This window comes from Cariama cristata, unplaced genomic scaffold (genome assembly GCF_000690535.1).
Source record: "Cariama cristata isolate BGI_N322 unplaced genomic scaffold, ASM69053v1 scaffold31709, whole genome shotgun sequence".
In the NCBI taxonomy this organism is placed as follows: domain Eukaryota; kingdom Metazoa; phylum Chordata; class Aves; order Cariamiformes; family Cariamidae; genus Cariama; species Cariama cristata.
This window is the reverse complement of record NW_009637962.1, coordinates 50,540-61,263: the sequence shown is the minus strand read 5'-3', so window position 1 is coordinate 61,263 and position 10,724 is coordinate 50,540. Positions and strand designations below refer to the sequence as shown.

Here is a 10,724-nt window from a genome sequence, read left to right as displayed (position 1 = left end):
AAAGAAAAAAAGAAAAAGAAAAAGAAAAGCACTTGGCCTCCAGAATTCTGAAATTATCTCAAAAATTGTGAAATATTAAAATAATACAGCTAGGGCTTCTTTTTTTTATTATTTGCTACACATATAAAAGAGTACACATAGTACTCTTCATTCTTTCAAATATATTCCAAAATCTTGATGACCAGAAACTTTTTTTGTGTAAGACAATTTTAATTTTGATCATCACATGGTATTAGAAAAATAACAAATATTCTTAGGCACTTAGATTAAAAAGTGCTGTCCTTATTGTGACACGTTCAGGTTAATGAGCAGTATGAAAATTCTGCATTTGAACTTTAATTACATTGCTTTAGCATAAAATAAGACTTTCAGGGAAGGAGCAAAATTGATGAAGAAAAAAAAATTACTTAAGATTGTCCTGTACAAACTTTTAAGAGTTGTTAAAACACAATCTCAGGATAGAAAAAGGCCTAGGAGTAAAAAATCCCAAAAAGAACAAACCAAAAAAAGCCCACAAAAAAGCTCAGATAAATTTTAAAAATACAGGAAAAAGAGGACAGGCAGCTAGCCTTTTAACTATGACTTCTTTAAACATCTGTGTGACTGGGCCTTGCTCTTACATTTGACTGCTGGTGCCTGCAGTGAAGCAGGTGCTGTATGATGAAAACTTTGAAGTTCAACCTCACAGTAATACCAAATATGGATCTTTTACTAATTGCAACAGGAGTATCATATAAAGAGAAACTATGCCTTAGCAATTATTAAACAAACTTTTCAAGCTTATGAAGCCATTCGCAAAACCCATACAGACCATTCTTACCGCTTCCTCAGCACGGTCACCTTTCGCAGTGAGATAGGTCACTCTGAACTGCTGAACATTGTAATCTGAAATGTCCCATATCACCCTCAGACTTGAAGTTGTTTCATCATCTACCACAAGGTTTCTGATTCCTGTTCGAAAAACTAAAGCCAAAAATATTTAATTAATATTTTCTCAACTCTATTTTTAGATTTTAAATTGTACTAATTATGACCAAGTAGCTGAAAGCTCTACTGAAGTCACAGTGGGTCTGCAGATCCACGGTGGGGCAAACTCATACAGTCATACTTGGGCTTAATAACATAAAAACTTTAACCATTTAATAAAATAATAGTTATCCTATACTGCCATTAACATATAATATCCCATCTGCTTTGTTTATATTACTCAGCTTATGCAGCTTTAGAATAATCAAAACTCCACTGCAGCTAGAATGCTACAGAAGAGAAATAATCCAGAACTGTTGTTCCTTAGAAGTCAGTTTTCTAATTCCAGGGAAAACAAACAGAACATTCAAAACTAAACAAAACTCTGAGGAGTTTCCAAGCTCATATTTATTAGAAGAGCGTGCTGAATTTTCCAAACTAGTCTCTGTATTCCTAAGTAATACTGTTGGTATCATTCAGGGTCCCTACACTGTGTTATAGGTTGGCTCCTCATCCATACACGGCACGTTCAGGAAGCTGGCCACATGCAGAAAGGTGGTGCAGGAGTATGACAGTGTTCATCTTTCACTGGTGATGTCCCTTGCCTGGGGTCTACACCTCCTCAAGATCTGCCACGGCAGTGTGTTGACCACATGGACCCGCAGGAATTGGGGTTATCAGCTCCTTGGTAATATCACAGCTCTCTGCCCCAAGATCAGGGTGTGCTTGTGGGGAGCCTTAGCTCTTTGCATTCAGCATTTATACTGTTGACATTTGCTCTGTTTACCTGCTGTGGTGGGCTTAGAAGTTGTGGTACTGGTTGTAGTCACCATGGTAGGTATTGTGGTAGTCCTTTCAGCTGAAAAACAATACTCAGCTCACTAACAATTCAACAAGACATGAAAGTCACAGTATTTATCTTGTATTTCTAACTATGACAATGAAACTATGCGCTCACACCTACAAGTATCCCACACACTTTAGGCATTTCAGAGACTACAAGGGAACTATTCATTTAGTTTGCTTTAGGCACGTATACTTGCAGGATTAGCACTTAGATCTACAGATAAGACATAATTGTAAACTATACAATTAAATAAGAATGCATATAGTTTCCCACATTTCTGGCTGAACTATGCGTAATGACTTCCACTATGGCCATTTGTTAAGGTTGAAAGATTTTAAGGGTGCTTCACTTCTGTCCAAGCGAAAAACAGAAAGTATACTCAGCAATACTGGGCAATACCAGTATCATTTGTTTGGGTAAGAGCTTCTTCTCATAACAGAAGGTTCAAGACTAAGCCTGCAATTAAATTAGTAAGAATCAAATAAATTTTTGAATTTACACATGAAAAACATCGTTGTTTACTTGACCAAGTTACTATCCATAAAAAGAGAACAGATAGAGCAATCTAGCTGAAATGCTGGCAACTGTTTAGATTATATACTATAAAATACATGGTATGGGATTTTCAAGTTTTATCTTTGTTACTTCCATGTTAATGTCACAGGATGCCTGTGTAAGCTTTTTGCACCACTGTTTCTGCCAAGAGTGAATTCACCTCTAGTGAGTATAAATTACATAAATAAGAAAGAAAAGAGTATACTGTAAATGCCAAACATCTTAAATGAAATTCTTGTAAATTATTTACTTTAAAACATTTAAACACCCCCAAAAATCTAATACATCTTCTCATAAGGAACCCTGTTCAAAGACTAAATATTGAAATGTAGGATGGAAGACTATTTACTCAGATCCAAAGGTTATTAATACCACAGCTCAGATAGGGAGCCAAAGCATCGTTTTGATTCAGTGCCATCTACCACATAATATTAAATAAGAAAAGCACAAAATACAGTCAGCAAAGCCCTGGTGCTAAACTACCACATTCTTCAATATTATTGCTACCCAAAGATGGACTACATTTTAAATATAAGATATATGCATTAAATTTAAATCACTTATACATGTTTAAAAATTACAATCAAGTGTTTGTCTTACATGTAGCTCCAAGAACAGCAACAACTTCACTTTCACTTTCATCATCAAAAACCGCCAGCAAAGAAACTTCATATTCTGTGTTGGGCAACAAACCCTCAATAACATGACTGTCTGTGTCTCCATTTATGACAACCTAAGTAACACAGCAAGATTAAAGAAAATCAATTATGCATTTGATTAATTTATATGAATTGACTGAAATAAAAGAAGGAAAATGGATTTTCCTTTAAATTAAATGAAATCTACACTCAGATCTGCCCACAGAATTTATTAGCTATGTTGAAATAAAAAATTTCACAGAGTACATCTGGAAAAAACATTGTTAAGAATACTTATTTTATATACTTTATTATTTTGTGGTTAGCTTGATCATTCTAATGTGTAGTCTTATACTTTCACCCACAACTAATTAATTGCTAAAGCTGACCATCTGCATTTCATTTGAAAATCACTAAAATTCAGAACATTCATCAATGAAAGCAACATAACAAGGTAGATTAACTTTCATTCATAATTCTACCATTCAAGTACTGTTATGACAGATGTATTCAGCATCTCCACAGCTTCACAAAATGCTGTTTCTATACTAGAATTATAACCGGAGTTATGGTCCCACACCTCTGAATGCAACTTTTGTTGGAAGGGATCAACAGACGGGCAAGAGTTGGAGCTAAAGGAACTGTAAAGCAGAATGCAAGGAGCCTGAGCAGTAATTCTGGTGAAATGGGGTTTGGGAATAGTTTTTAGGTTACACAGACAGATACTACAATAACGCAACCCTTCTCTAGGTTAACACTGGCAAGTTTTTAAAGGTGGCCACCGTATACACAGAATCAGAGTAAGACTTATAATGGAAATCAAACAATAGATATGTGCTGCATAAAATCTACTACAGTCGTTAGCAGAAACAGTGAATTGCACTTTATTCTTTTAATTACCACAGGAGATTTCCTGAGTTGGTCCTGGGGAAGAGGGACCCATAACACAGCCACAGACCTTCTGAACTCAGATACAGAAAACAAAAGCAGAAAGAAACGAGTTGGGGCCATTCCTTCTACAACTATCAAGTAATGAATTAGGCATCCCACGCTGTACACTTTCTGGCATAGATTTTCTTGGGAAAATTTCAGAAACAAGGTTGCTGTATACTTAAATATATTTTTTTTTTTTTTTTCAGAAACAGTCTAGCTATATACTAAGTAGGTACAAGTAATACCTTCCTTTCCAATTCTCCAGAGCCTCTAGTTGTGTATTGAATCATTATAAAATACCTATACATAGTTACTAGCTCACACATAACTTTGGCATACTTTCTGAAGCATCACTTCCATTGCCCTCCATTCCCTGCTAATTTAGCCTTCAGAGAAGACCACTAAAAAAGAACACAAAGTGCTGAACTTTCAAGTGGAGAGGACAAATAACAGAAGTCAGAATAGTAACAAGCACGACGAGTGTAACAGCATGCATTCTCTACTGTAACCTAGAAATAAAAGGTCGCTCTTAAATTTATTCTGGTTTTTTAGCACCAACACCCCAATAAATACTCCTCACCCATCAGCAGTGTGGATGAAGTAGGCTGAGGTGTGTGTAATTCTCACCACTGCCCCCTGACCCAGCTAAGCTAATTGGCAAGTTGGGTCTTGGGAGAAAGACAGAGGGAGTGCACGTCATTTCTTTGCATGACTGATCACTTAGCTGGGAAAGAAGCTTAAAGAGGCAACAGCCTGGAGGTATTGTGCTATCCTAGGTCTGACCCCATTAGAGAGGTCATGCAAGGAGAACAAGAAAGCATCTTGGGTATTTTTAATATTTAAAGGCACTAAAATATTAGGGCCTCCAGCTGTTCTTAGTGAATACAATGAACAAGCAGAACCTTAACAGTCCAAATATTTTTTGATCATTTATTCTCACACTCAAACATAGATATCATAAATCTCACTTAAAAATGCACATGGCTTAAAGGGATTCACTGACAGCTACTCACTGGAACTTAAACAGAAACAGAAACAAAACAGTAGAAAGAGAAAATGCTAGGGGATGACCTGTGTCCACTCACTCATCTGCCAGCTCCTTCTTTTCCCTGCTCACTCCTGTAATTTCTTCCTCTCTTGCATGCCTACCTCTCACTAGGTGAAAGGGAGGAAAAAATCAGGCTAAGCTAAATTTACAGAAAAAAATGCCACATAACCTAAGCTGCAACGACTGCTTTCTGCCCTACTGCATGACAAAATTATGCATGAAACCTAGGGCCAGGTGGGAAATGTCGTCTTCTCCACTGAGTTCTGTACCCAGATAAACAGTTTGCAGATGTGGCCTCTCTTCACAGTGCTGATGCCAAGAGAGCAAGATGTTTAGGAGAGTTATTAAAGATTGAGGAGTACAAAAGAAGTCAAAAGAATGAGTAAATAAATTTTAAAGAGACAATGAGACAGACTATGAAAGATGAAAATTTGGGAAGGGAGAGAAAGCGTCTGTCTTTTTCTACTTGGAAAAAGAGAATAAAACAGGAAAAGCTAAAGGGATGAAAAGTCATTTAAAATTTGAGACTGATGAAAATGGCACTATGGAAAAGATGCACAAAGGCCTAGAGCAAAAAATACAGCATGAGGGGGAAAAAGATAAAGAACCATAAAGAGGAATAAAGGAACAATCTAATAAATTAACTATGTGTAAACTTTTCCCTCTGTAACATTACGTAACTAAGGCTTCACAGTCAATTTTACTGTGGCCAGCACATTAGACAAATGTGGAGCTTTATGTGAGGACATCACTGCTCTAGCTCAACTACCGTCATCATCTTCACAGCAAAGTGAAGAACATGAACCTCTAAAAACTGAAGTAGCACCAAAAAGCAATGCTGGTTCTATGGTAATTGGCACTTTATAGACTAGATTATTCACAAAAGATGTCGTCTTTCCTCACTTCCTCTTCAAAAAGAAACTGGAATTTGGTTTGATTTCAGTTTACAGAGTTTTGCAGTGAGGCAGATCTTTCTGTAAGTCAATTGGCCATATTTAATTGGCAAAAGTTGCAGCATAGGTGTCCTCAGAATGGAATTCCCTCTTCTGTTTCACACTCTCAGAAAGTCAAGACAACTCACCTCTTCAGATTCCCCCCCATCCAAAGGAATCCATGCCAATCTGTAAAAAGAAATATCTGACGAGGTGGGCTTCCAGCTGACCCTAAAACTATCTGTTGATGCTTCATCAATTTCCAAATGCTGGGGAGCTGGAACTCTTTCTGCAAAATATTACACAAAAGAAAAGTGAGAGTAAATTATCCTCCAAGACTTGCATATATGGCAACATCAAGCACGTATCATTTTACTCACAGTTTGTTACAAAGAGTATAACATGGGAGGCAGATAAGAAAGGTACTACAGAATTCCTTGCACACTTATTTGTACTTAGGGAAAGGGAATATACACAATACATACTCTATGTACTCTAACTGGACAAGCCTCCTTGTCCTTTCTCCCCTGAGGAAGCTCCATGCAACCCTCAGCCTCTCTCCTTTGATCAGAGCTCTGTGCACCATGCTTTTTTCTTTTCTTCTACCTCAAAGCAAAGCCCCAATCTCTGCCCTTTCTAGAGACTGCATGCATTTCCATTTGCAGTTTGCATGTGAGTCGCAACCTCTTGTTCCATACATGTATGTTCTCCCTTCCTCTTCCACCTCATGTTTCTCTTTCCTCCCTCAAAGTTCTTCTCTTCTCATTGTTATGCTGGAAAGCATTAATAAGTGTCATCAGCCATTTATTTAATGCAGAACTACAGTTACAGAAACTATAACTGTGTTAAACAGATTACCAGACCTTTAAATGTCTTATATTTTCTCCTATTGGTGTTCCAGTTTCTCTGTATGTATATAAGGTTCTACCCTTTATTGCCTAGATAGTTCACCTGTTAAATGTATGATTCAAAACTCATCACACTTCAGCTGGAGACACAAATGCCATCACACCAAATGATGCTTCAGAAGGCTGGGGAGACAAATGCTTTACCATATAATTGCAATAAAAGATGTTCTAAAATGGCTGATTGTGGAAAGACTTAAGAAATGAACCTTATCCACAGAAATGTTTTCATGATATCAAGAGATTACTCCCATGAGTAAGGACGCAATTGGCCCCATAACAAGGGAGCAAAGAAGCAGAAAACTCCAATGAAAATAACAGAAAGCATTTCATATATCCGAATTCACAGCCAGAGACACTTGCTGTTACTAGTCTTACTTTCCAGTAAAGTAAGAGAATATAAAAATTCTTCTTGGAAAGCCTTCAAAAGTTCCGTAATACTTACTTGTGGTAAAGCTGCCAGTAAGTGGTTCAGATTGTCCTTCATCATACAGGGAGAAAATAGCAACAGTATACTCTGTAAGGGATGCCAGATTTTTTAGAGAATGGGTTGAAACACGACCAACTTCCACCTAGAGAAAACATAATTTACAATAGATATTGATCATACAATTTATATTATCAGTGTCTGAAATTCTGCTGAGTAATAATGATACAGAAAGAGAATGTAATGTGATTAGTAAAGAAATTCTGTGAAACTATGAAAAAGTATAAATTCAGGGCCATAAAAGTTGACAAAATCAATTAAAATAGACAAACTAGAGAAAAGGAAAATTTTGTTTGTGACAAACTAGGGAAAAGAAGAATTCAGCCTTAGTAAGGCTAACTCACTAGCTCTCATATCAGCACTGTGTGTTGGAACCCAGAAGGGGAAGGAAATTTTTGGGCTACTGAATCCAGTGCCTTATCATTGACAATCATTTCATAAACCATTATGTTTAACATTTGTCAAGAAACAAGATGACAGTTTCATCTGGTCTCTATCGAGGCTGCAGTTAACATGACTTTGCCACGGATATAAAACTCAAAGCTGTATAAAGTCACAGTTTATCAGTCCAACTATTCAGTGCCACATTAGCTCAACACCACAGGGGAAATGCTACCGATGCAGAGCAAACAAATAAATGCCACCGGCTCCTTGAACAGACATAAAAGAAAAGTTAAGAGGTAAATAAAAATCTGATGAACATTCACTCACACTATAAAGTATATAACCACAAGATTGAGATGTCCAAATACCATTGTGATGAGTACAGGCAGATGAATTATCTATATTAAGGGTAATCAATAGGAAGAGGTTAAGTGATTTCTAATTTAAATTTTAAGGGACCTAGCAGAAAGAAAAGACACAAAACATTGCACAGGTATGCTCTCTTCTAAACTCGGGAACAGTATCTTCAGGTTTAGTACAACATTCCAGAAGAAACATAATTACACCTAACTACTATTAAAGACTTTTTTGGAGTGCCAAGTTATCCATGACAACTTATTTTGTAGGAGATCTGGACTGTTTTAATAATTGAACACATTTACTGCAATTATTTTTTTAAAACTTATTCTGTATTTTTTCAGATTTCTGTATTAATATCATTCCCTCCCATTTTTCATTCTGTCACAGAATTCATACTGCTAAAAGCTCTTATAAAGCACTTTGAGTAACAAGGCATAAGTAAATATTGCTTAAGTAAATTATTAAATGCAAGAGTCTAAGTTAGAACATCTTGGTATCACCTTAACATTCTGTTCAAGCCAAACTCTGTTTCTAGGAAGAGAGTTTTCAATATATAATTAAAGCAATAAATGTTAAGAAAATGTGGCAAAGTCTTCAGACAGTCTTTTTGAATGAGCTTGAGTCCATGACATATGATATATCGAAAGTATCAATATCTGGACTGAATCAAGAATAAATATTTCTATACCCCTCATTTAGTCAAGATGCTGCACCTACAAACCATTGTTCACACGAGTAGTTTCCTTCAGTTTAGGTGCGCCAGCAGTAACTGTTCTGGTATGTAAGAAGTTCAGAGTACTGTTCCCCACACATATGAACTACTCCAAAAGTATACCCGATACTAATCAAATGCTTATTTGCACTAAGTTTCAGAATTCTCTAGCAAATCTTTTGTTACAGCTAGCAAGGTAGCTTTTGTTTATAAAAGTTATCCTTAATAATGACAGACGTTTGAGGAGGTCTGACATTAGTTAAGGGAAGAAAGCGGCTAATAACTTACCTCATTAGTTTCTGTTCCATCTGTTTTAACGTACATGATGCGATAGCCATTTACATTTTTGGAAGCATGATCCCATGTTAGCTTAGCACTGCTGTGTCCAACATCAGAAAATTTCAAGTTTGCTGGTGGACTTAGAGGCACTTGAAAAGGAAAGAGATAAAACCATGAAAGTGATTCCATATTTTTCATGTCTTGAAAATAAACACCACATTTTCCATTCAAAAAATTATATCACCAATATTTACATTAAAAGACACACATCGATGGAGCTACAGAAGTACTTAAAGGCAGGTAAAATGGCTTAGCTCTCTGCTGAAACAGAACTTCCAGTCTTGCTAAGTGCATCTCAACTAATATTGAAAAAGAAATAAATTATGTTACTGTTCATAGGAGACATCATAGCAAGATCTAGCCTTGCAATAAATTTGTGTTTGTATTTGCGAATTAATTTAATTCAGCTAGATCTTTATCCTACATGCATTTGTTTTTCATGAGTATCCCAGCTAAAATATTTCATGACAGTAGTATTTTGGCAAAAAACTTTCAAAATCCTAAAAGTCTCTGACATAAGGGCAAGTTTCTCCAAAAAGCATAACCAGCTCAGAAGATCTCCAAAGACGCTATTTTTTTTTAACCTCTGCTTAACCTTTCCTCTTTTATTACAGAAAGAAACTGTTTCATAATGGTAAACCTCAGTTAAAGCCATATTTATATACCACATATTCCTTGACTGTCACGAGCTGAAGGAAAACAAGGTCATGCAAGAGAGAGTCTCAGATTGCATCCACTTTTCTGTCACACCAGAGAAAGCAATTTGTGCTGTTACTCTAAGCAGTAGGTTCTGTATTAGCCCAACATCTGCTAATTTTCTCTGAATTGTGAAACCTTTCTTTATCCATCGTGCCTTCACACACAGAGATGCCTTACCAATCCATGTGAACAGATAAGTATCAGCACTTCAGGAGCTGTTTCCCTCACACAAGAGCACATGGGAAAAGCAAAAGATAAGAAAACCCCATATATTATGTGGGATCTTTAGCCAGACCATATATCGACTCAGAATCTGCAAGCAAACACCTAACCAACTTAGGAACAGTCAAGTTAACTTGGCTATGCGAAAAGAGAAGACGAGAACATGTTGGAATTGTATTAGATAGGTTTGCCACACTTCCTGGCATTCAGTATATTCCTTTGAGTCTAGTGAAGGGAGTATCACGTGCTGGCTTGCCTTTCTACTTTCTGTCAGTTGTGGAATGCACTTCATTTCACCATCCAAGGACATACCACAAAATGCTTCAGTCTCAGCTCTTTCCTTTTGGAACCAATGTCCTGACAATGTTGCTCTCAACCATACAGGCAGTCCTGATGCCAGAGTTAGGTGATATTTATAGTGAGTCTTGGATAAATCCTGGCCCCCAAAAGAAACCACACCCCAGAATGAGCTTGTGATCTTGCCTCTGGCACTGAGAAAGGTTTCGCTACAGTAACTGAGATGATACAGTACATAGAATAATATTATTTACTAAATACAGAATATCAGATACTACTCATAATACTACAGCAAATTAGGCAGATCACTCTCCAGGCAGATATATGTTCCAGGAAGAAAATACTAGGTAGCCTATTCATTAGTTGAAAGCCAGAAATAATCACACTGAAAGAAAAAAAA

The 10,724-nt window shown here is 36.6% G+C and overlaps 1 protein-coding gene across 1 annotated transcript in view; it reads right to left on the bottom strand.

Moving 5' to 3' along the window:
* Positions 1-811: 811 nt before the first annotated feature.
* The window catches only part of LOC104168086 (collagen alpha-1(XIV) chain-like), a gene marked incomplete at its 3' end in the record, with an annotated part of 57,452 nt that continues 47,539 nt past the window's right edge, over positions 812-10,724 (bottom strand). Inside the window, exons 13-18 of the mRNA XM_009708544.1 lie at positions 9,056-9,195; positions 7,270-7,396; positions 6,069-6,208; positions 2,969-3,101; positions 1,754-1,825; positions 812-963 (exon numbers count right to left, since the gene is read on the bottom strand). Of these exons, the coding sequence (XP_009706846.1) occupies positions 812-963; positions 1,754-1,825; positions 2,969-3,101; positions 6,069-6,208; positions 7,270-7,396; positions 9,056-9,195 (764 nt within the window). The remainder of the gene's footprint in view (positions 964-1,753; positions 1,826-2,968; positions 3,102-6,068; positions 6,209-7,269; positions 7,397-9,055; positions 9,196-10,724) is intronic.